Here is a 26238-nt window from a genome sequence, read left to right on the forward strand (position 1 = left end):
TGTGTGACTCTGGGCAAGTCACTTCACTTTGTATACCTCAGTTTCCTCATCTGTCAAATAAGCTGAAGTAGGAAATGGCAAACCACTCCAGTATCTTTGCCAAGAAAACCCCAAATGGCATTTCCAGGAGTCAGACATCACTGAAATGACTGAACAACAACAACAACAAATCATTACTATTAATCACTTTGCCTCTTGGAAGTCTTGTATTCCTTATCTATAAACTGGATATAATAATACAGGATTGTTGTGAGGGAAAGGCTTTGTAAGTCTTTTTTTTTTCTTTTTTGCGGGGCAATGAGGGTTAAGTGACTTGGCCAGGGTCACACAGCTAGTAAGTGTCAAGTGTCTGAGGTCGGATTTGAACTCAAGTCCTCCTGAATCCAGGGCCGGTGCTTTATCTACTGCGCCACCTAGCTGCACCCCAGCTTTGTAAGTCTTAAAAAACTTTTCCCCACTGTACTTATCCAAACATAGCATGGAAGGATTATAGACTGCATTATTGCAGGGAATTCAGCATTGAGATCACAGATCCTTTGGAGTATTTGAGACCTTGAGATTACCTAACTGATGGAGCTGTTGTGAAGTTCAGTTGACATAAGGCTCAAGAAAGTATTTTGCTAACTTCAGACATGATATCAACTTTAGGTATGATGTCAATGTCAACTATCATATATACACAATATACACTATACATACATATATACATACATCTGTGTGTGTCTACATATACACACATACATCATAATACATGTGTGCATGTGGAAGCACCGAATCTTTCTTATGTAGCTCCAAGGTGGGTTTGCTCTCCACCAACATTCCTATTCCTACCCTTCTTTGACCTTCTTTTCATCCTTACAATTCTTTCCTTTCTTCCATTCTAACCTTTCCTAGAGGGCTTTATGCAGGCATGCCAACCTTCTTTGGGTTTTCCATCATCCAGTTACTTTGCCTACTTGCAGGACACCCCATTTCAAACTCCACTACATTTTCTGGACTGTCCTCAAGGTTTGGGATGCCCCCTTTCAACTTTATCTGTTAGCTTCACTAGTTTCCTTCAAAACTCAGCTCAAATCCTCCTTTCTCCAAGATGCTTTTTAATGTCCCCTTAGCTGTTAGTGCTTTCTCCTCTGAGATTACCTCCCAACTATTTTGTTTATATCTTATAGTGACTTAGTTGTTTAATGTTGTCTTCTTCATTACAATGTGAGTTCCTCAAGGGTAGGGATTTTCTTTTGCCTTCCTCTGTCTCCCTAGTGTTTAACACAGTGCTTGGCACATTGGTAAGTTCTCAGTAAATGCATGTTGATTGGTTGACTGATGCTTGTCCATGGTCCCAGAACTAGTGTGAAGGTATGGAATGCAGACCTCTCCTGAGTATAAGTCCAGCACTCTTTCCAATATCCCAATTTTCCTGATGATAGGGATAGTAGAATTAGGGTAAAATTGGACTTTCAGGGGCAGCTAGGTGGCACAGTGGATAAAGCACCACCCCTGGATTCAGGAGGACCTAAGTTCAAATCCAGCCTCAGACACTTGACACTTATTAGTTGTGTGGCCCTGGACAAGTCACTTAACCCTCATTGTCCCACCAAAAAAAAAATTGGACTTTTATATTTCAATATTCCATACCCATTATTACCTCTAGAAAGTTAACATGATTTGATAAAAAGAATTCTGACTTTGGACTTGGTGTCAGGTGTGAGGGTCAAAATTTGATATACTGAGCATTATTTGGATGACTTGCCTTAATATTGGGGTCCCAGAAATATGAGGGACCTTTAAGGTTTAACCCTCCCCTCTGAACAGCTCTTTTTAGATATTTCTCCCAGGCCAATAAGAAAGGAGCCTCTAAGCTTTAGTTCACAAAAGGATCAGATTTATTACTTGGGAATTAATTAAACAACAAAGGTGAAACTAATAAAAAATCAAAGATAAGGAAATAGGAAAATGGAAATACAGATGGATATTCTTAACTCTAAACTTAGCCTATGCAATCCCAGACCATTCCCAATTAAGCTAGTTCAAAGGAATTTAGGGTTTTCCGTAAGTAACTCACCCACGCCTGACCAGTCAGTCTAAAGTCGCTCATGTGCCACCAACTCAAGGGCCCCAGCCGAAAGACTGAAACCCACTCATGTACTGGAAGTAGCCCACCTCCCTTCCAGGAGCGTTCAATGTCCCCTCCCCCAAAAGGGGAGGTCCTTCAAAAAGCTGCCTTCATAATCTCCAGGTGGGCCAGGTGTGGCCCCTCCTAAATGAGTTAGCTAAAAATGAGAATATTAATCTTTACCCCAAATAATTTGTACCACACAGGAAAGGTCAGGATTTCAATCCTGACTAGCATTTTCTAGCTATTGATTCTTAGGCATATGGTGACAATTCTTCCCAGCCTTGGTTTCCAAATCTATAAATTGGGATACTAATATTTGCATGACCAATATATTCTGCAGGGTCATTGTTAGGAAAGTGCTGTGTAAGCCTTATGGGAATGAGTTATTTTTGATGGCCTTTACTAAAAGAATTATGGTGAAAATCCTATCATTCTAGATTTATGATCCTACAGTCTTCTAATTTTTTTCTCTCTGAACCTCAGTTTTCTCATGTGTAAAATGGAAGGCAATAAACCATCACTTTCCATGTCATGGTTTCAACCTCTATAAAATGACATGGGTAAATTATATGGTTTATAAGGTCCCTTTTGTTTCCAAATTTTGATACTATCATCTCAAAAGCCAAATCTAGTGTAGCACTTATGGGGAAGGGCAGGCATTTGGTTCCCCCACCCTTCCAATTTACTTGCTATAATCAATGGGAGATATATCCCAGAAAGAACGCTACCCCAGCAAATGTCAGGAATGAGGTCTCAACCAAAGTCTTAGTTACCTCCAATCCAGCAGCTGACTCAATGGTAATACTGACTCCCATTTCTACAGAACACTAAGATTTACAAAATACGTTTTTTGGGGGCAGGGCTGGGCAATGAGTGTTAAGTGACTTGCCCAGGGTCACACAGCTAGTAAGTATCAAGTGCCTGAGGCCATATTTGAACTCAGGTTCTCCTGAATCCAGGGCCTGTGCTTTATCCACTGTGCCACCTAACTGCCCCCCAAAATTCTCATTTAACCTCAACTCCAAGAGAGAAGTAAGGCAAGGATTATTAGCCCCATGCCACAGATGAGGAAACAGGTCCAGAGCCTTCTAGGATCTATCCCCAGTCACACAGTTTAGTCTACCTCAGGGTTAGAATTTGAAATCAGGTCTCCTAATTCTCAAGCTCCCATTCTTTCCGAAAATATGGAAAGCCTTCATCAAGCAAATAGCAAGTGAAAAAAAATTTTTTTGCAAGCGAAATTTTTTAAGCCTTTAGGAAGACCTGAGTTCAAATTCAGCCTAGATACTGTGTGACCATGGTTAAGTCACTTCACCTTTGTCCACCTCAGTTTCCTTAACTGTAAAATGGGTAATAATATCATCTACTTCCCAGGGACTTCACACTTCCTTCCTTCCTTCCTTCCTTCCTTCCTTCCTTCCTTCCTTCCTTCCTTCCTTCCTTCCTTCCTTCCTTCCTGCCTAGGCTAGGGACTGTACTAAGCCCTTGGGGTTACAAAGAAAGGCTAAACCGTCCTTGCCCTCAAGGAGCTTACATTCTAATGGGATGAATAACAGGGACAAAATAGGAATATACAAGATTTATACAGAGCCTCGATGAATCTATATCAAGACAACCATGTTATAGGATACGAAGCTACAGAGGAAAATCAACATCCCAATAGCTCTAGTGTAAAAACAACGCGGGGGAGGTATGGGGGGGCGGCGGAAGGGAGGAGAGAAGAGGGGGCGGGAGGAGTGGAGGGGGAGGGGGCGGGGTAGCTGAGTGGGAGGGAATGGGCAAGTTTCTGTTAGCAGCAGAGCTATCTCCGCCCCCTCTCCATCTAGCAGCCTCCTCTTCTCTCCCCTTGCCTCTCCTCTCCAGCTGCTGCTATTGCTGCCGCTACCCTCCTCCTCCTCCCCCTCTTCCTCTTCCTCCTCCTCTTCCTCCTCCTCTTCCTCCTCCTCCTCCGCTGCTCTCCCCTCGGCCGCTTTGTCTCTAGGGTGCCCTAGCTCCATCCGTGTAGTGGCAGGGAGCTGTCCAGCAGCCCCGCTCCTGAAAACCTTCCCAGCCCTCCATCCCCTCACCATGCAAGAGCCATGAGAACAGCGCTCCCCACCGCAGCCTTGCCATGGAGGATGATGTGTTCCAGCTGAGACAGCTGCCGTGAGTACCACGGGGGGGGGGGGGGGGGGATGTGGGGAGACAGACAGATGTGCGTGCGTTTGGAAAAAGCCAGACCGCTCCAGGCAGGCGGCATCTGGGTTGTTAATTGTACCGAAGCGAAAGGAGCCCCGAGAAAATGAGTTAGGCCCCAAGGAAGCAGGCCATTTTCTCGGATGGAGAGCCCAAGTTGGGCATCTCTGACTCAGTTCAATTTCTCCCCCGGCTGGCTATCAGGATATAATATGGGGAACCTATGCCGGGGATATTATCTAGGGTTCTTCCCAGTTCTGGAGGGATGGATTAAGAGGCATCTGTCAGGGCTAGGATTTAAGGAAGGTGGAGCAGCTTATTTCAAATGCTGATAGCCTCTTAAAAGCCTGGACATTTGCCCTCAACAGCTTTTCACCTCCACAATGAATGACTCCCAAGCTCTGAAATCTTTCTGCAAGGTCTGTCAGCAGGGAATGATAGGGATGTTTGCAAATACTATCCCTCTCCCCTCCCTCCCCATCACTACCCCTTCCTACCACAATTCCCACTGGGGAGGAAAAGATGGGGCAAAGGGCTGGTGTTTATGAAGTGTGTGAAGGGTAGGTCTGGACCCAGAGCTGATTATACCAGGTATTATCCCTAGAAATCTCCTGCTTTCTTTTGAATGAATGTAGAGAGGAATTTTCGAAAAATCCAGCTCCAATGAAGCCCACCTTAATCCACTGCCTTAAAAAAGCAGTAGAAATCCACTGCCTAAAAAAAGTGATTGCTTCAGGGTAAAATAAAATTGGCGTGGAACCCTGGGGAACACTCCAAAGCAACTGCTCAAAATTGCTGCCTTTGGCAGGGAGCAGGAGTGGGGGGCCAAGGTGTTGGGGAGAGGGGTTGTTCCCTCCATCCAGATTTTCTAAGAGAGGAATAGAACTCCAAGGAGAAAGCAGTTCTGTGGCCATTCATCCAAATCTCAGCTTGCTGAATGAGATTCCATTTCGACCTGTCCAAAACCATTGCTTATTACGCCTTCTGTGTGTGTCTTTTTTATCCATTCAGCTTTAAAAAAAAAAAAAAACACACACAAAAAAACTCCATTTCTCTGTAGCACTTAAGTATCCTCTAAAGTCACTTTGGGTGTGGGTGTAATTGCTTGGATAGTCAGATATTCCACACAAATACATCTCTCTAAGGTGCTGAGGAGTGAGTGATTCCATGAAGATTTCACTAAAGAGGGTACCTTGTAATTTCTGTTTCCTCCCCAGTGTAAAATGATTACATTAGATGGGGCGGAGGAGGGAAGGAGAGGGTGACTGTGCTGGATGTGACTTGAAGGCTTTTATTAATAGAATGATACTAATAGACATATATTTTATTGTTGAACACCAAATGATTTCATAAATAATAATCACATCGGACATTATACCAAAGATGGCCAGTTATAGCTGCCAAAGGCTGGTTGTCAGATGAGATATGAGAATACTGAAATACAAGTACCTGAGTGGAATTTATATGGCTGAGTTACAGAACTATAGAGCTTGCAAGGGACCTTGGAGACCAGTTTAGAGGGAAGGAAATTAAGGCCTCCAGAGAGGGGAAGTAAGTTATTTAAGGCCGAATACTTACTGTGGTAAGAACCACAACTTGAACTGATTTCTTCTGACTTTGAACCCGGTGCTTTTTCCACTCTATGTTGCCTATAAAAACAATTACTCTCTAACTGAAAGCCAGTTCTAAGGACCAAAAGAAAAACCATATCCCTGAATTAAATTATATTTAATAGACATAGGCTGCTGGTGACATAAGGGAACATGTCTGACTGTAATATATAAACTCTACATCAAATTGTCATTTTAAAACTTTGTGTTCTATAACAGATCTGACCATATTTCTCCCTCATTCAAAAATCTTCAATAGCTCCCTATTGTCTCTAGGCTAAATTAAAATTTTCATTGGCTCTTTATTATTCCTAGGTTATATTTTTTTAAATTTAAAATTAAAATTAAAGCCTTCTACATTCTGGCTTCCACTTGCCTTGTTAGTCTTATTTTGTATTACTCTCCTTCACATGCTGTCCATTACAGTCAAGTTGCCTTGTAAAGGACATACTATCTTTCACCTCTTTGCCTTTGTATAATTCATCAAGCATGCCCAGAATGTCTTCTCTCCTCACCTTTGCCCCTTGGAATTCCTAGCTTCCTTCAAAGCACAGCTCTGGGGCTACCTTCCACATGAAATCTGTCCTGATCTCCCAAGTTGTTAGCATTCTCTGCCTCCCAAAATCTGTGAGTTTTTTAATACTGTTTTATTTTATATACACTTTGAATTTACTTCTGTGGGTACATCCTGTAGGGCCCCACCCCCAGTAGAATGAAAGTTCTTCGAAGGCAAGGATTATTGCATTTTGTCTTTGTATCCCCCATTGCCTTGCACATAGTAGGTATATTTTAGATGTTGGTTGTATTGAATTAAATATAACTGGAAGTTAGGAATCAATTACAAAAGAGTAACTAGGTGGCAAAGTGGATAGAGCACTGGACTTAGAATTAGGAAGACTCGTGTTCCCATCTGGCCTCAGATATTAGCTGGTGACCCTGGGTGAGTCACTTCACCCTGTTTGCCTCAGTTTCCTCATCTGTCAAATGAGCTGGAGAAGAAACTGGCAAACCATTCTTTGCCAAGAAAACCCCTAATGGGGTCAAGAAAAATCAGACAGAACTCAAACAACCGAACAACAACAAAATGAAGGAGTTGTAGTACATGGTCTCTAAAGGTGCTCCCACCACTGACATTCTATGTTCTGTTTGTCTAAGGTCCCTTTCAGTCCTATTATACTGTGTACTAAGGTGCTTTTTGGTTCTATCATTCTATAATCTAAAGAACCTTTTATCTCTGATATTCACACACACACACACACACACACACACACACACACACACACACACACTTAGGGCTGGAAGGGAACATAGAAGCCATTAGATCAATTCCTTTATTTTGCAGATAAGGCAAAAGAGTCCCAGGGAGAAGAAATGAGTTGCTCAGCATCCTATAGCTAGTAAGTAGCAGAGTTGAGATTTGAACTCAGGTCCCCTGGCTCCAAATTCTTCCCTTGTATAATGCTGCCTCTCAGGCCCCTTCCAGCTCTGAATTCAATGTTCTGTGTCCTAAGGTTCCCTACAAACATTAATGCTGTATAAAAAACCACAAATACAATATCCACAAAACAGCCTTTTAATGGTTTTTTTGAAGAGTTATTAGATTTCAGCAAATTTGCCACACTTGTGAAATTTGCAAATGACTCAGAGGATGCTTCCCTTAACCAAAGAAGTTGCATGAAGTTACCTGGATATCTCTGTACTGAATCAAAAAGAACTAACCAGAAAAATAGAAGAGAATTTAGAAAAGCAAAAATTAACTATGTTAATTAGTCATTCAATTGTTTCAGTCATATCTGACTCTTCCTGACCCCATTTGGGAGGTTTCTCAGCAAAGATACTGGACTGGTTTGCCATTTCCTCCTCCAACTCATTTTACAGATGATGAAACTGAGGTAAACAGGGTGAAGTGACTTGCCCAGAGTCACACAGCTAGTAAATGTCTAAGGCTGGCTTTGAACTCAGGTTTTCTTGGCTCCAGACTCAGCATTCTATCCATGGCACCACCTAGCTGCCTGTGTTAATTATATAGGTCCCCAAAGAGTAAATGGAATATACAAAATTACATTTGAGTGAAATCAGCATGATTTGGGGAATATTTGACAGTAATTTATCCATAAAACTCAGCTCAAAGAGCCATGATAGTCCATGTGCCACAATGAATCCTGGCTTACGTACCATTTACGCCATCTCCCATGCATGGTATAGACAGATTGCAGATTTCCTTGAAATGTGGCATAATGGAAACACTGCTAGATGTGGAATCAAAAGACCTGAATTCAAACCCCTCTTCTTAGTAGTTGTGTGACCTTGAAGAACGGAAGTAAGCATTTATTAAGTGCCTACTGTGCTCCAGTCATTGTGTGAAGGGCTTTACAAATATTATCCTTATACTATTTATATTCTCCTTTACAAAATATTCTCTAAACAATCCTGGGAGGTAGATACTCTTATTATCAACATTTTACAGTTGAGGAAACAGGCCAACAGAGGTAAAGTGACTTTCCCAAGATCACACTGCTAGTAAATATCTGAAGCAGGATTTTAACAAAGGTCTTTCTGACTCCAGACCTAGGACTCTATCCACTGCACCACCCACCTGCCTTGAACACAGCATTCAACCAACAAGCATTCTCTATGTGCCTGGAATGGTAGTAGACAAAGCAGTTACAAAGACATAAGTAAAATTTTTAAAAAGTAGAAACAGATCCTGCCTTTAGGGAGCTTACATTCTGTCAGAGGGGATGATATATACATATAGTATAAGTTCAACCTGACTCCCAAAGCCCGTTCAAATGGGCTCTTTCCTTATATTGGTGGAAATCAATGCCTTAGCCCATGTGAGGGGCGTGTTGGAGGAGGTGTGGGAGAGAGGAGAGCACCTAGTCAAATTTCTGCAGTCTCTTTGGCCCCTGCAGTAGTTCTGGGGGCTTCTGGCTTCCAACTTTGAGAGAGAAGATGAAAGAAGACCAATCCTGCTTCAGGTTGCTTAAGGGAAAATAAGACTCTGGAAAGAAGCTGACATGAGAGGATCTGACAGTATCCATCATGTCCCTTTCCCCAGCTTGCTGTGCTAAAGACTCTGGAGAACTTCCCCTTGGGTGAGATTCAGCTCTCTCTCTCTCTCTCTCTCTCTCTCTCTCTCTCTCTTGCTGAGTTACCTAATTCCCAATAGGAGAGTTCTTGTGCCCTGTTTTGTCTTGTATATATTCTCCTATGTAGACCTTCTCTGATTTCTGTTTTGTTACTGACTTGGATAAACAGGCCTTTTCCTAATTGCTAAGTGTGTTCATTGTGAAACTGGTATTTGTGGGGAAGGGATCAAGCCTTAGATATAAAGCCCGAGTCTTCCTTTCCCCATTGAGAAATAACTATCAGAAATTTAGCTTGAACCAGAAAACCAAATCCCCTATACTAATAATATTTAAGGAAGTGAATAAATATAATTCTAGCCAGGCTCTCTCTCTCTCTCTCTCTCTCTCTCTCTCTCTCTCTCTCTCTCTCTCTCTCTCTCTCTCCCCCCCTCTCTCTTTCTCTTTCTCTCCCCCTCTCCCTCTCTCCCTCTCCCTCTCTCCCTCCCCCTCTCTCCCTTTCACAGAGTGGGTCAAAATTATGGTCCCAACCTCCTGCCTTCTGGAAGGAATTAAAGCTTTCCTTGGAGAAGAAGAGGGGGAAGAAGAGGCTAGAGGGATATCTATTTTGCCTCCCTTCAAGCAGAAAAAGGGAGAAGTAAGGCTGGAAGGGTAGAAAAAGGCCAGGTTGTAAATAACTTTAGGTACCAAAAAAGAGTTTATATTTGCATCTATAGGTAATACGAGGCCACAGGAGCTTAAATATGGGATTGACCTGGTCAGGAGAGAGTGTGCCCTCAACTTGGAGGGAAATGTTTTATACCAATGGTTTTTGCTATCAGTAAATCCCTTTTCTAAAAGCTGTCGAAGTACAGCTGGTTGACTGATAATGGAGAACACACTGGTAGGGGCTCTTGAGTGACAGTAATAGAACCCCTCAGCCTGTCACTGTTACCCCCTAGAATCCTGAGTGGAGCAGTAGTCAGCTTCCGTCTAGAGACCCCAACCAAGTGGTGGGAATGCCTTCTTTGGGGAGCGGCCTCAGAAAGGGTGCTACATCAAGGCCTGGACATCACATTTTTAGGAAGGACATTGATAAGGTGGAGAATGTTTAGAAGAAGGTAACAAGGATGCCAAAAGGCATCCAGGTCACTCTGTGTGAGGAACAAGTGAAGGAAATGAAAGGTGGTGAACCTGGAGAGAACATTTAGGAGGTACATGAGAACTGTCTTTAACTTTTTGAAGGACTTTCTCCATAGAAGACAGAGTAGGATTGTGTTTAACCTCAGAGGCCAACATAGGAAAAATGAACATTGAAGTGATAGAAATAAATTTAGACTGGATGTCAGAAAAACTTCCTAATTTTTTTTTTTGGTGAGGCAATTGGGGTTAAGTGACTTGCCCAGGGTCATACAGCTAGTAATTGTTAAGTGTCTGAGGCCAAATTTGAACTCAGGTCCTCCTGAATCCAGGGCTGGTGCTCTGTCCAATGCACCACCTAACTGCCCCAAAACTTCCTAATTTTGAGAGCTATTCAAAAGTGCAATAGACTTGGGAAGCAGTAGTTTCCCACTCACTGGCAATCATTGAGTGAGTTTAGTTGATCTTTTATTGGGGAATTTTGTTCAGGTGTGGATTGGACTTGAAGGCCTCTGAGGGCATTTCCAACAGTGAGACTTCATGATTCTGAGTGGAGTTAGAAAGGGAAATTCAGGAGGACTTCCAGGGGCAGGTGGGCCTGAGAAGCACAGAATAAGTATTCCCAGTGAGGAGAATATGACCTAAAGTAGGGAGGCGGGACTGAGCATGTTATGGTGGTGGTCCAATAAGGGGGTCCTGAATAGAACTGAGGAAGCATGTTAATGAAGAGAAGAGAACAAGCACACTACTATGTGCCAGGCACTTTGCTAAGGCCTCTACAAATATTTTCTCATTTGATGTTCACAGCAAACTATTATGCTGTTCTGATCCCCAATCTATAGCTGAGAAAACTGAGGCAGACAGAGGCAAAGTGACTTGCCTAGGGTGACACAGTCAAGATAAGTCTGAGGGTGGATTTGAATTCAGGTCTTCTTTTCTCTGGGTCAAGCACTCTGCTTCACTATGTAGCAGATAACTCAGTTTCCCCAGACCTCAGTTTCCTCTCCCGTAAAATGAGGCAGCTGGACTGAAAGTCCTCTGAGGTTTTTGCCAGTTCCAGATCTATGAGCCCCCCCCCCCCCCCGCTCTCTATAAGATTTATCAGCTTATACTTTTTTTTTATTCATTCATTCATTCGTTTGTTTGTTTATCAGAAGGTAATTGTGAGAGGAAGTTTCTTACCAGGAGTAAACTCCCTACCTAAGTGAAATCACAGGGGTGTATTTAAAAAGAAAAAAGACCTTTTCAGGGAGCTGAGGATACAGGGATAATCATGTAGTATAAGGGAAAGAATCCTAAGACCTGTGTTTGAATTTTGGCTTTGCCCCTTGGCCTTTCTGTGTCTCAGTTTCCCCATAACATTAAAAGTTAACAAACAGGGACAGCTAGGTGGAGCAGTGGATAGACCACTGGCCCTGGATTCAGGAGGACCTGAGTTCAAATCCAGCCTCAGACACTTGACACTTACTAGCTATGTGACCCTGGGCAAGTTACTTAACCCCTATTGTCCTGCAAAAAAAAAAAAATGAAGGGGTTGGACCAAACAGCCTCTAAGGACCCTTTCAACTCTAGACCTAGGATCTGTAATTCCTGCCTTCCAGGAACTTACCTTCTTCTGAGGTGCGGGGTGAGGTGGGGATGAACTATACACAGATAAATAGCCAGAAGGTCATTTGAGGAGCAAGAGAAGGTGGAGGGGTGATCAGAGAAGGCTTCCTGGTAGAGGTGGAACTTGAGTCACCCGTGGAAGAGGAGGGTTCTGAGAGGCAGAGATGAAGAGGGAGGCTTTCCAGATACAGGGACAGCTCACACAAATGTGATGGTGGGCAATGGAGGGCTGGCCTCAGGGAACAGCTCATGAAGGGCAGTAACATGAAATGAGGCTTGAAAGGTAGGAGCCCCTTAACTGCCCAGCTAAAGTGACTCTATTTTATTCTCTGGGCAGAGATGAAAGGCCTCTGAATATATTATTATTGTTATTATCATAATTATTATTCTTAGCCTTCCTCTCATGGCTAACCTGTGAGGATATAGGTATGTGTGGTGATGATTGCACTAGTTCTACCAGGGCAAGGCCAGCTGGGTGGAGCAGGAGGTCAAATTTCCCTAAGGCTTTTGCGATGCCTTTTATATCCAGTTAGCCCTTCCACATCTGCAGTTTCAACATAGGGCAGGTTGGTGTAAGAAATTAAATGGGAACTTGGGGGGAGTTTTGTGGAAGCTGCAGACCACACAGAAAAAATTTAGAAGCTCAGAAGTGCATAAAATATATGTATGGTACTATATAATATCAACATCTTTTACCTTTTAATACCATAATAGTTCAGACTTCTTCTCTGCTACAAAGGGAGAGCCAAAACATTTTAGATGGATTTTCCGGATTTCAGGGGGTGCCTTGCCTGTAATCCCCACAATGGGGAAGGGGTCACTGTACTCTTGTCCACCAGGTAAAGGGAACTTTGTCTCTCTCAGTCATAGAATCGCCTCTTTCCAGCTTCAAGAGCAGCCCTTAGCTCTGGAGCCAGGCGTGCTGACTTCCATTCTAAGCAAGGCTGCCCTGCTGATGAAGGTCAAGGGTCTGCCATGGTCCTTCTGTCTCGACCACAGAAGCTCCACAGCTGCATCCCTGCTTGTGGCCAGCCATACAAATATCTCTAGCCTAGAGGCTTTGACTGGACTGCTGCTCAAGGGCGTCCAAATGGCCTCCCTGGCTCTGATGTACTTGATGAACCTTTCAAAAGCACACTGCCCAGCCTGAAAGAAGTCCACTGTGAGACTGTCTGAAGGTCACTGTCGCCAGCCTGAGTTTTTATGTAACTTTCCGCATTCATCCACCCTTCACTCACCTTTTGCCAGTACTTAATGGTTCGAAAATAGCTTTTTGTGCAAGATTAGTTCAGATCAAGAAACTGAGCCCCAGCGAGGGGGAGTTGTCCAGAATCACATAGACAGCAAGTAGTAGAGGAACCAGAACCCACATCTTCTCATGTCAAGTACTGATCTTACTTGATCTTCAACTATGCAACTTTCTTAAAACCTCAGTTTCTTCATCTGGAAAATGAGCATATTCATACCTGAGGTCTCTCCCTCCCAAGAGAGTTGTGAAAATCAAATGAGATCATATATGTGAAATTGTTTGAAAAAGTTAATGGTCTTGAGAAAAATTGGAGCTCAAAACTGTATTAAAAATGAATGTTGGGAGGCAGCTAGGTGGCGCAGTGGATAAAGCACCGACCCTGGATTCAGGAGTACCTGAGTTCAAATCCGGCCTCAGACACTTGACACATACTAGCTGTGTGACCCTGGGCAAATCACTTAACCCCCATTGCCCCGCAAAACAAACAAAACAAAACAAAACAAAAATGAATGTTTAGGGGCAGCTAGGTGGCACAGTGGATAAAGCACTGGCCCTGGATTCAGGAGGATCTGAGTTCAAATCCGGCCTCAGACACTTGACACTTACTAGCTGTGTGACCCTGGGCAAGTCACTTAACCCTCATTGCCCTGCAAAAAAGCAAAAACAAAAAAATGAATGTTTAAATTTGTTTTTACATGTAATTAGAAATAATAAAATACTATTAAAATTTTGAAGTTAACATTCTCTATAAATGTCAGTTATAATTATGATGATTCATCATATTCTTTTTATCTTATTCAACGATGTTTGGCTAGAAGAGTCCTGGTTCAAATTTCTCTCCTGCTATTATTTTAGAATTAATGCTCTGTGGGCTAATGTATGGGTGGATGAAATATTTGCTTTTTGTAACTGGATATGATTATGATTATGATTATGATGATGATGATGATGATGATGTTAGGATCCTACATACAGGACTTGAGATCTTAGAGGCCATTGAGTTCAAACTCTTCATTTTACAAATAAGGAAACTAAGGCAGAGGTGAAGTGACTTGCCCGGGGTCACACAGGTAATAAATGGGATTTGAACCAAGGTCTTCCCAAGTCCAATTCTAGCACTCTAACAACTAAGTAATGCTACCTTTTGTTACCTTCACCACCATCATTATCATTATCCCTATCACCATCATTACTATTAACATAATCATCTCATTTGATGGAGTTTCAGATATAAATAGTCCTTGGAAAAGTTGCTATCCCTGATCATTCTCTTATGTTTAATGTTAATACAGATCTTTGCAAAGTAAATAAAAAGATTGCTATTGTTGTTACTGTTATCTTACTAGCATCTTTTTCAATAAGGTTCAGATACAAATGGTCTTGGAGAAAGTTGATATCTTATTCTTTAATATTTAAGTGATGTGGGGCAGCTAGGTGGTGCTGCAGTGGATAGAGCACTGGCCCTGGAGTCAGGAGTACCTGAGTTCAAATCCGGCCTCAGACACTTAACACTTACTAGCTGTGTGACCCTGGGCAAGTCACTTAACCCCAATTGCCTCACTTAAAAAAAAATTTAAGTGATGTAATACCAATAACACAGGTAAACTACTTCTTGGTGTTTGCTAAAAGTGAGAAGATGTCATTTCACTGTTTGCCGACCCGCTGAAAGCATCCTCTGAACAATAGCACTAGCATACAGGAGGATGGGGATGACATGCATCTCATTCTGTTCCCATAAGATTTTGATCTCCTCAGCCAAATTTCTAGACTTTGAGAGTTTTGTTGTTTTTCTTGCTGCTGCTGTTGCTTTTCCCCATGGAGGTTTGAGATTGTGTGTTTGGGGGATGATGCTATCTAAGGATATATTGGAGCCAGTGCATGAAAGTCAACTATTAAATTTTCAGTGTGAGCATTTACACCTCAGAAATGGACAAACACTATAAATCAGGCAGAAATTGATTGATTGTTTGTTGATTGTCCAAATGTAGGAAAGTGGTGAAGAAAATGTTAATGCAAATTCAACACAAAAGCATGTTATGCACATGTTTTATTGGTCAGAGAGCCAGTTGCTAAACATTTACCAGCATGTCTCTGAATCTATTAAAAACATTGATCTTGAGTTTTTATGAATCAATGTTATGTAAAGTTGATTGTGGGAAACAGTTTGATCTGGGATAACCATCTGATCCCAGTATACTTGATGGGTTAAGTTCTCCAGGATATTTTGGAAGCTGTATTTGTAGTATGGGGATTTGTAATCTGTCAGTCAGTAAAAGATAGACTCATAATTCTGATATATATTCTAACCACCAGGTCTTGTCTTGATGGGTCTTCAGTAGGTGTTAAACTCTTATAGGTTGTAGTAATGTATTGCATAACCTCCATCATTTCCTTGCATAACATAAATTGATCACTAAAACTGGTTCCTAGAGAATTATCCCCTACTTTCTCATGGCAATGACCTGGCCCTAAATGACCACCAGAAATCCTTCCATTTCCACAAAAGAATCCACATGATTCAGCTATTTGTTCAATGCTTCTTTATCAATATATTGTTGGTTGAATCACCCACAGTGGGTTTTTTGACTCTACTCTTGGATATTAGTTGCATCATTGGCTGCCATCCAGAGGCAAACCGCTTTCAGTTATATTTGGAAAATACAATGCCATTTTTACTATTGTTATCGTTATCATCATGATTAGCCCTCCAGTGGTCCATCTAACATACAGTCCTATCTGAGAAGCATTTATTTGGCTCCTCCTGTATACAAGGTACTTTGCTAGGTTCTGGACACACAAAAATAAAACAGAAACCAGTCCTTGCTGTCATGAAGCTTGTTTTGTACCATGACAAACTGGTTTCTCACAAGTACATGCTGAGAAATGCATCAAACCCAAATATTTCTAAGCACAAGCTTTGGAAGGAAAAGGGTCTTAAAAACTTATATGAAAAAAAAACTTGTATGTATGTATATGTATAGTAATATGCATATTAATGTCCTTATTAACCAGGTGTGTTGATATCCATCTTCTCATATACCAATTTCAAAGTTATGGCCTGTTCATTGTGCTTTTTAAGTTGAGGAATGGTCATCACCACAGCCAAATTAGGATGGGGTGATAGGGAATCTGCCCCAGGGCACCAAGTTTACAGATGCTAACACCATTTGTAGTCCTTTGGGAAATTCCTCCCTCACTTCTGGGCTCCCCAGCAGCAGCCTCATGACAGAGTTCCTGGGTCTCTGTGACCCCAGTAGTATAGTGTCCCACAATAGATTGTCCAAAACTGAGTGAATTTCAAGTCAATATATTTAAGTACAAAAATTCCTAGTTATGGCTCTGGTCTGACTCATTGTCTACACCATTTTGAAAAATACTCTATGAGGAGGAGGGGAAAATCTAATGACTAAACACCAAAATAATACTTTTGTATTTGTAGAGGATTTACTTTTCAAAGCGTTTGTACAACTATTTTCATAGTTTGTCCTTTCAATAATACTGTGAATTTGGAAGGATCAGATCTAACCTGTCATATGAGGATTATTTGAAGGAATCAGGAATGTTTAGCTTGGAGAAGAGAAGATTTAGAGTGCTGTCCTCATGTATCTGAAGGGCTCTCATGTAGAAGAGAGATTTTATTCATTTTACTTGTCTGCCTAGGACAGAATGAGGAGCAATGGGTAAAAGTTACAAAGAAGAGAATTTATGGTTGGTGCAAAGAAAGTCTTCCTAACAAAGGGAGCCATCCCAAAGTGGAGTGGGCTTTTTTGAAAGGTGATGAGTTCCTCCTCATTGTAGGTCCTCAAGCAAAGGCTTAACCACTTTGTAGAGGGTATTCTTATTCCGATATAACTTGTATTTAAGGAAGCTAGATGTCACCTTGGAGAGAGTTCTGGACTTTCTGAATTCAAAGACACTTCCTTCAAAGAAAAAATAGCAAAGACACTTTCTTGTTGAACAGCTAGGTGTTGCAGTGGATAAAGTACTACTCTTGGAGTCAGGAGAACCTGAGTTCAAATTTCACCTCAGGCACTTACTAGTTGAGTAATCCTGTAATCTTGGGCAGGTCACTTAACCCTTTTTGGTTCAGTTCCTCATCTGTAAAATGAGCTGGAGAAGGACATGCCAAAGCACTCCAGTATCTTTGTCACAGATGGTTGGACACAAGTAAAATGACTCAACAACAAAAAGTTGTAAGACCCCTGGGCTTGTCACTGGACCTTTCTCAGCCTCAGTTTCTTCATCTGTAAAATGAGGAAGCTGGATTTGATGGCCTTTAAGGCCTCTTCTGTCTCTAAATAAGTCATCTGGAATATGCCTCTGAGGTACTTTTGGTTCAACTTCAATTCAATTCAGCATGCATTTATTAAGCACCTACTATGTTCTAGTAGAACTAAGTATATACTAGTATACTATACTAGTAGCACCAAGTAGCACTGAGAATACAAAAATCAAAGGATGCAATCTCTTTTTCTCAAGGAGCTGAGCATTCATGATTCTGCAATAGTATCTCATTCCCATCATATAGATGAAGAAATTAAAGTTTGGCAAAGTTAAGTGACTTCCCCAAGGTCGCATTAAACAGGTAATATGCCCTGAATCAAATATTTTACTAACTGGAACATGATAATAGCCATTTCTTTGGCATGGATTTATGGAAAGAAATGCCAACATCTAATTTTATCTCACTGTTCTCGACAAGAATATTATGGCCAAGAAAAAAATATCATGGGATAATTTATCAAGAGCTGGAATAGACCTTCAGAGACCATCAGGTTCAACCCCCTCATTTTTCAGATGAGGAAACCGAGGCACAGTGGTTAAGTGACTTGCCCAGAGTCACATAGCTAGTGTGTATTTGAGGAAGGATTTGAACCCATGTCTTCCTGACTCCAAGTCCAGTGCCCCCATACACTATGCAACACCATGACATGCCTAAGGTTACACTGGTAGTAAGCATCAGAAATGGGATTTGAACTCTGGCCCTGGAACTAATGTTCTTTCTCTTGTACACACTGTCTCAGGAACCTGACAAAATAACACCCTTATATTCTAATTTGCTAGCCACTCGCACTTCCCCAGTTCAATTCTCTGGTCAAGTCAACAAGCATTTAGTAAGTGCCTACTGTATGTCAGGCACTTGCTAGGCACTAGGGATACAAAGAAAGAAGAAAAAGTCTCTGTCCTCCAGGAACTCACTGTCTAATGGTCAACAAGAGAACATTTAACGAGATTCACGATTTCCACAAAAGATCTGAGAGTCAGGGAAACACCTCCCCACATAAACTCTCCCTGCGTTCCTCTAGAGTGGTCAAGTTCCGAAGAACAGGAGAGAGCTCCAGGTCTGATGACGATGCCATCTCGGGAGAGCATGAAATCCAGATTGAAGGGGTTCGTTCAGACTTAGAGGCTGTGCAATTGGAAGATGGAGCTGCAGTGCCCAAAGAGTTTGCCAATCCCACTGATGGTGAGTAGAATAATGAGAAGAACAAAAACAAAAACCACTACCACCATCTTCATACTTCAGTGATTTAAGGCTTCCAAAGTACTTGACTTATGTTGTCTCATTTGATCCTCACATCAACCCTATGAAGTAGGTACTACTATTATCCCTATGTTATAGGTGAGAAAACAGGCTGAGAAAGGTTCAGCAATTTCCCAGTGACACAGAGCTAGTAAGTGACTAAGGCAGGATTTGAATTTAGGCTTGCCTGACTCCAAATTCAGTGCTCTATCCACTGGGCCACTGGGCTTTTGGAATCTATCTGCTATTTTTAAAAAATAAAACAACTTTGTTTTCAATTAACAAAAATCGATTTTCTCTCCCCCAACTTTCTCCCATATTGGAACAAAAGAAAGAAAAACAAAACCTTTGTGACAGATATGCACAGGCAAGCAAAAACAATTCCCATATTGGCCATCTAGTTGCTGTTCTCAATAGCTGAAGTAAGGTATTTTTGGAGGCTGAGGCTCACTTGTGGCTTAACCTTATCAAAATCTGCCCAGTACAGACATACTTGCTTCAGAGCTTCGTACATCTATATGAGAAGGCAATGGGGATTAGAAGTGTCATTAACAATGATTTATTGTGTTCAATTTCAGGAAATAGGGATTATGTCCCAATCCCAATCTTGTTGGGTTTTTTTCCTTTTAAATGATTACTGACACATTTTTTGACGTTGCCTTCATTTCCAAAGATCTTTATCACTATTGCCACCCCATCCAGCAATCCCTCTTTTATAATAAAAAATAACAAATATAGAGAAAAAAATCAATTCAGCAAAATTAAAGAACATGCCAACTATTTCTGATAGAATATGCACTGTTCCATAGCCATAGACCCCCACCTCTACAAAGAGGGGAAGAAGGGATATTTCCTCATTTCTTCTTCAAGGCCAGGTTTGGTCATTATAATTATACACTGCTCAGTTTCATTTTTTTTCTTGTTCTTTCAATTTCTGTTGTTGTAGTCATGTATGTTGTTTTCCAAGCTTAGCTTACGTAAGTCTTCTTCAGTTCACAAACCTCTTCCTGTGCTTCTCTGAACTCTTCACATTTATTGTTTCTTACAACATTGCCCCAACCATCTTATTTTGAATAATCTTGGACCATAGTGGAATAATGTCTGGACTATTGAAGAAAAGGAATTTGCATGGTGCTTTATAAAGCCAACCATACTCTAAGGGGGGAAAATTCTTCCTCTCCATCTATTTCGTATTTTTTTTCTGGGGTAATGGGGTTTAAGTGACTTGCCTAGGGTCACACAGCTAGTGTCAAGTGTCTGAGGTCAGACTTGAACTCAGGTCTTCCTGAATCCAGGGCCAGTGCTTTATCCACTGTGCCACCTAGCTGCCCCCTCAATCTATTTCTATTAGCTAAAAGCAGCACTGGTGGGGAAAAAGATATCATACATTTATATTAACAATTCTAAAGAGTCAATGGCATTTTATTTTACTTTTATTTTCCAAATGTTTTATTGATGCCTTTTAGGTTTGTTTTTGTGTTTGTTTGTTTGTTTTTTTATCATAGTTATCTCTCAGTATACTGGTCCATTCACCACTTATGACAAAGAAAAACTGTTAAGCCAAATCAATCTTCAGAGAAATCTCTGATATGTAATCCCCCTTCTCAGTAATTCCACCTCAGTAATCCCCCACTTCTCAAGAGGAGGGGAGTATGTTTCATCCTAGGTTCTCTAGGCCATTGTTTGTATTTGTTTGGTTTTTTTTTTAGGTGAGGCAATTGGGGTTAAGTGACTTGCCCAGGGTCACACAAGCTAGTAAGTGTTAAGTGTCTGAGGCCAGATTTGAACTCAGGTCCTCCTGAATCCAGGGCCAGTGCTCTATCCACTGCACCACCTAGCTGCCCCCTAGGTCATTGTTAATAACCCGAGTTCAATTGCATTTTTGTGTTGTTTTTATTTGCCTCACTGTGGTCATTGTATAAATTTTTCTCCAGGTTTTACTGTATTCTCTCTACCTCAGTTCATACAAGTCTTCCAATGTTTCTCTAATTTTTAACCTTTGTTTTCTATGACCCAATAATAATTCCTCTCTACTCATATACCACAGTTGGTTTAGCTATTCTCTAAATGATGGAGCAATAATATTCTCAGCAATCATTAATCATTTATAAAGTGCCTGCTTTGTTCCTGACACTGAGCCGGGCAGGAGGTGGAAGTTATGAAGATGACCAATCCTGAAAGGGGAGGAACATGGAGTGAAGTTTATTACATACTTAAACCTCCACCATCTTCCAAATCATATAATATGATGCTTCAATTTCACCTCACAGTGACCTTGAAATATTCCCGTCCTAGGAAAACTATAGGGAAGCTGACTCCTTTATCTCATTCCCAGATACTTTCATGGTGGAAGATGCGGTGGAAGCCATTGGTTTTGGGAAGTTTCAATGGAAGCTGTCTGTCCTCACTGGATTGGCATGGGCAAGTATTTGGAATGGGGGGCAGACCAGGGTTTCAAAGCCAAGTTTTAAGTAATCCCTACATACCATTGAGGTGTTATTGGGTGTTTTGACCAATAAGGAATGAATTAAGAAGCATTTATTGTGGCTACCATGTGTCTCTTTCCATGAAGAAGAACTGAGGATTTTCACTAAATAAAGCAAGCAATAGATGAAGCATTTCTACCCTTCTGTAATGGGCTGGCTTCATGAGTCAATTTGGGAGCCAGCTCCTTATCTCAGCCTGTTGAATTCCCTGCAGCAAGAGGAGAGAGTCTTGGAAGCTGGAGTTGAGGAGGCAGTCAGTCAACACCAGTGAGTCTATCTGCTTTTCCCTTTCTGGGCACTTCTAACACTTTCTCCTTCTTGTAGATGGCAGATGCAATGGAAATGATGATTCTCAGCATTTTGGCGCCCCAACTGCACTGTGAATGGAGACTCCCCAGCTGGCAGGTGGCCCTGCTCACCTCGGTAGGAGCATGGTGCATGTCTACTGTCTACATATGGTTTAATTTGCCTACCACCCCTATGGTCCATGTGTAGTTGTCTTCATTGTTCAAGCTTCAGCAGAGGAAACCTAACCCTTGGTTGGGAAATCTAGGCTATATAGTCTCTTCCTGCCTGCCCCAATACAACCTTCCTTTCTCCCGACCACCCACATCTTTGATAGTGGAACCCACTTAATAGGTTGATACTTTTTTTTTTGCTCATCCTTGAGCCCTAGATCTGTGGGTTATCATGGTTAAAAAGAAGTGTGGGAGTTGGAGGGGCCAGGATCTGCCTTCACATCCCACCTGTACCATTTACCCTTGTTACCTCAAGCAAGTCATTTACCCTATTTGTGTCTCAATTTCCTCCTTTTCTTTTCTTTTCTTTTCTTTTCTCTTCTTTTCTTTTTTTTTTTTTTTTTTTTTTTTGGTGAGGCAATTGGGGTTAAGTGACTTGCCCAGGGTCACACAGCTAGTAAGTGTTAAGTGTCTGAGGCCAGATTTGAACTCAGATACTCCTGAATCCAGGGCCGGTGCTCTATCCATTGTGCCACCTAGCTGCTCCTAATTTCCTCCTTTTCGATGAGGGGGTGGGATTAGATGACTTCTGAGGTCTCTTCTAGTTTATAATCCATGAGCTTCCTTTTCCCCTAGAGCAGCAGCTGAGAGTTTGGTGTAATCCATGCTCTGGATACATCCCAACTGTGTGACCTAGGGCAGGTTCCTTCATCTCAGAGTCTCAGTTTTCCCATCTATAAAATGGATATTTGCATTACCTTCCTCACTGGGCTTTGGAAAGTAGAGTTCTTGGATTTATGGAGTCATAGACCATAGAGAGAGAGCAGAGAGGGCATCAAGTCCAATCCTTTCATTTTGCAGATGAGGAAACTGAGTTACATAGAGGTGACACTCAGTGTCTAAGGCAGGATCTGAACCTGGATTTTCCTGATTCCAAGTCCAGTTCTGACTTTGATGTTCGGGTAGATAATGAGCTGTGTTTTGGACAAATTAAGTTGGACATGTCTCCTGCCTCCTCTAGAATTAGATTGTTTGCCTTCAGCTCTCATTCATCAAGTGATTACTATTATTCTTTTTTTTTTTTTTTGGTGAGGCAATTGGGGTTAAGTGACTTGCCCAGGGTCACACAGCTAGTAAGTGTCAAGTGTCCAAGGCCGGATTTGAACTCAGGTCCTCCTGACTCCAGGGCCAGTGCTCTATCCACTGCACCACCTAGCTGCCCAAGTGATTACTATTGATGACCCTTGTCATTCAGCAAGTGATAATAATTGTAATAAAAAAATAGCTAGAGTTTATGTAGTACTTTAAGGTTGACAAAACCCTTTGCAAACATTATCTCATTTTGTCCTCACAATAACCCTGGCGGGCAGATGCTATCATCACCATCCCCACTTTGCAGATGGGGAAACTGAGGCAGGCAGCTGTTACAGGACTTGCCCAGGATCAAAGGGCTAGTAAATATCTGAGGTCAAATTTGAACTCAGGTCCACTGCTCCACTGGGCTGCCCTACCTAGTCCCATAACCGTGCTCATGCCGGAACCTGGAATCAGTCTTCGTTGCCTCTGGGGACAGCTCTGAGGCCATGGTCTTTTTGTTTTCCAGTGGCCCAAGTGGTTTGCCATTCTCAGGACATTTGTTTTAGACTTCCAGAAAAGAGCCCTGGAGCAATGGGGAGAATGTGGGCCTTGGAGTCAGGAAAATCTGGGTCCAAGTCCTACCTCAGACACTTCGTAGAGCTGTGGGACCCTGGGCAGGTCACTTCACTCTGTTTGACTCAGTGTCCTAATCTGGAAAATAGGACGATAACCAGCAAGTGGGTTCAGTCTTGGATGACTCTGACTCTGCTGTGTGGACTAGGCCTAAACACTTCTCTCTGGACCTCAGCTTCTTTTTTTTTTTTTTTTAAAGTGAGGCAATGGGGGTTAAGTGACTTGCCCAGGGCCACACAGCTAGTAAGTGTTGTGTCTGAGGCTGGATTTGAACTCAGGTCCTCCTGACTCCAGGGCCGGTGCTTTATCCACTGCGCCACCTAGCTGTCCCCCGCGTCTTTCTTTCTAAAGGGAGGAAAGAGGCCTGGACCATTCTGAAGGTTTCAGCCCTGACATTCTCTCTTCCAAGTTGTCCCCCATCCCCACTCTGACATTCTATGCCCTAAGTTCACTCCCAACTCTAGCAACTGCTTTTCTGAGGCCCCTCCCAGCCCAGAAATTCTCTGTCCTAAGGCCCCTCCCAGCTCTGACATCCCCTGTTCTAAGGCCCTCCCAGCTCTGACATCCCCTATTCTAAGGCCCCTCCCAGCTCTGACATCCCCTGTTCTAAGGCCCCTCCCAGCTCTGACATCCCCTGTTCTAAGGCCCTCCCAGCTCTGACATCCCCTGTTCTAAAGCCCTCCCAGCTCTGACATCCCCTGTTCTAAGGCCCCTCCCAGCTCTGACATCCCGTGTTCTAAGGCCCCTCCCAGCTCTGACATCCCCTGTTCTAAGGCCCCTCCCAGCTCTGACATTCCGTGACTTCCCTACCAAATGGGGCTGGACTTATGTCTTTGGAGGTTCTAATTTTAATAGCTTGATGGTTTTGGGGAGGGTCTTTTTTTGGGGGGATCCTGCACTCACCTCCAACGGAAGTTGTTTCTCATGTCCTGCAGGTGGTGTTTGTGGGAATGATGTCTAGCTCTACTCTTTGGGGAAACATTTCTGACCAGTATGGACGAAAAACAGTAAGTTAACTACAATCTTGTGTGTGTGTATTCTCCGTTGTATTCAATTAATCAGCAAGCATTTATTAAGGGCCTACTGAGTCCTAACCACTGTGTAAAGTGCTGAGAATATACAGAAAGGCAAAAGCAGCTCCAGCCCTCAGGGAGATTCCATTCATGGGGGAAACAACTTGTACCCCATGAAATATACAGAGACTAGATGTGTGGTGACCTTGGCAGGGAGGGCACCTGCAGCTGGGGAGAACTAGGAAAGTCTCTCAGGAGGCAATGCCTGAGATGAGTCTGGAAGAAAGATGAGGATCCCAAGAGGCACAGCTGAGGAGGGAAGTGCATTTCTAGCATCAGGACCTCCACTGCAAAGATAGGGAATGAAGGCAGAGGAAGAGCACATTGGCTGGCAAGAATGGACTGGGGTGGGGCGGCTAGGTGGCACAGTGGATAGAGCACTGGCCCTGGATTCAGGAGGACCTGAGTTCAAATCCAGCCTCAGACATTTGACACTTACTAGTTGTGTGACCCTGGGCAAGTCACTTAACCCTCATTGCCACCCCCCCCCCAAAAAAAAAGAATGAATTGCAGAGTGTATACAAGGACCCTGGGAAAATTGGAGTGCATATATTGGAAAGAACTTTAAACGTGATCTAAGCGGGAAATAGGGCACCACTGTCATTCATTGAGCAGGGGAGTGACGTGGTCAGACTGATGCATTAGGGAAATCTCCATGGCGACTGTGTGGAGGATGAATTGACATAGACATATCTCATTGATGTCAGATAACTGAGACCAATTAGGAGGCTGATGCAAGGATCTAGGTGAGAGTGGATTAGGGGCTGAATTATGATAGTGACTTGTGTAGGTGGAGAAAAGGCTAAGTGAGAGACATCGTGGAAAAATAAAGCAGGCAATTTGGCAATTGATTGTATATAGGATATGAGGGTGACTGAGTTTGGGAATCGGGGAGGCTGATTTTTGTTGTTCAGTTGCATCCCACTCTTCGTGACCCCATTTGGGGTTTTCTTGGCAAAGGTACTGGTGTGGTTTGCCATTTCCTTCTCCAACTCATTTGACAGATGAGGAAACTGAGGCACACAGGGTAAAGTGACTTGCCCAGTAGTTAAATATAATTCTAAATTACATTTATAATTATATTATGTTACATTTATAATTAATTATATTGTAAATTACATTTATAATTATAAATTGTAAAAATATCATAAATACAGTTTAGTGGGGAGGGAAGGCAAGGTAGAGGGAATCAGGGAAGGGTTTCATGAAGAAGATGATAACTAAGAAGGGAGGGATTTCATGAGAACGAGGTGAAGAAAAAGCGAATTCCAGGCATGGAGGATAACCAGGACAAAGCTCTGGAGATGGGAGATAGTGTCATGTGAGGGACAGAGACAAGGCCAGTTTGGCTGACTCTTAGACAAGAAGGACGGTCCACTGAGACTGAAAAGATGGGTTGGAGCTGAGTTGTGCAGGGCTTCATCTTATCCTAGAAGCCACAGGAAGTTAGGAATTGATGAAGTAGGATAGTGGTATTATCAGATTTGTGCTTAAAGAAAATTACCTTGGCTGGAGTGGGGAAGAAGCTTGAGGCAGGGAGACCAATTAGGAAGCTGCTCCAAGACTCCAGGTGAGCAGGACTGAATCCCTTTGGTAACAGTGTAAGAGGAGAAAAGGGATCAGATAAGGAGAGATAGGGGCCGCTAGGTGGCACAGTGGATAAAGCACCGGCCCTGGATTCAGGAGGACCTGAGTTCAAATCCTGCCTTAGACACTGGACACTTACTAGCTGTGTGACCTTGGACAAGTCACTTAACCCCAATTGCCCCTCAAAAAAAAAAGAAAGAAAGAAAAGAAAAGAAAAAGGAAAAGGAAAAGAAAAGGAAAGATAACTAGGAATATAGAGGTGTCAAGATTTGGCAAACAAGCGACTAGGTGAGGTGGAGGAAGAGGATGATTTGGGGATCCCCTTCTACTGGGGGACGTAAGAGTGGGGTGTCATTAAAGAACCCCACTTCTCTAGCTCCAAATCCAGCCTTCTTTCCCCCTTACCCAACTGCCTCAGTCACACAGCCAGTGCCCAA

The 26238-nt window shown here is 42.4% G+C and overlaps 1 protein-coding gene across 1 annotated transcript in view; it reads left to right on the forward strand.

Moving 5' to 3' along the window:
• The first annotated feature begins 3861 nt into the window (after positions 1-3861).
• Positions 3862-26238, forward strand: part of LOC122735727 (SV2 related protein) — a 60752-nt gene continuing 38375 nt past the window's right edge. Inside the window, exons 1-5 of the mRNA XM_043977462.1 lie at positions 3862-4258; positions 18270-18430; positions 20823-20908; positions 21298-21396; positions 24077-24148. Of these exons, the coding sequence (XP_043833397.1) occupies positions 4224-4258; positions 18270-18430; positions 20823-20908; positions 21298-21396; positions 24077-24148 (453 nt within the window). The 5' untranslated portion in view covers positions 3862-4223. The remainder of the gene's footprint in view (positions 4259-18269; positions 18431-20822; positions 20909-21297; positions 21397-24076; positions 24149-26238) is intronic.

The sequence above is a fragment of the Dromiciops gliroides genome, chromosome 1 (assembly GCF_019393635.1).
Source record: "Dromiciops gliroides isolate mDroGli1 chromosome 1, mDroGli1.pri, whole genome shotgun sequence".
Lineage (NCBI taxonomy): Eukaryota > Metazoa > Chordata > Mammalia > Microbiotheria > Microbiotheriidae > Dromiciops > Dromiciops gliroides.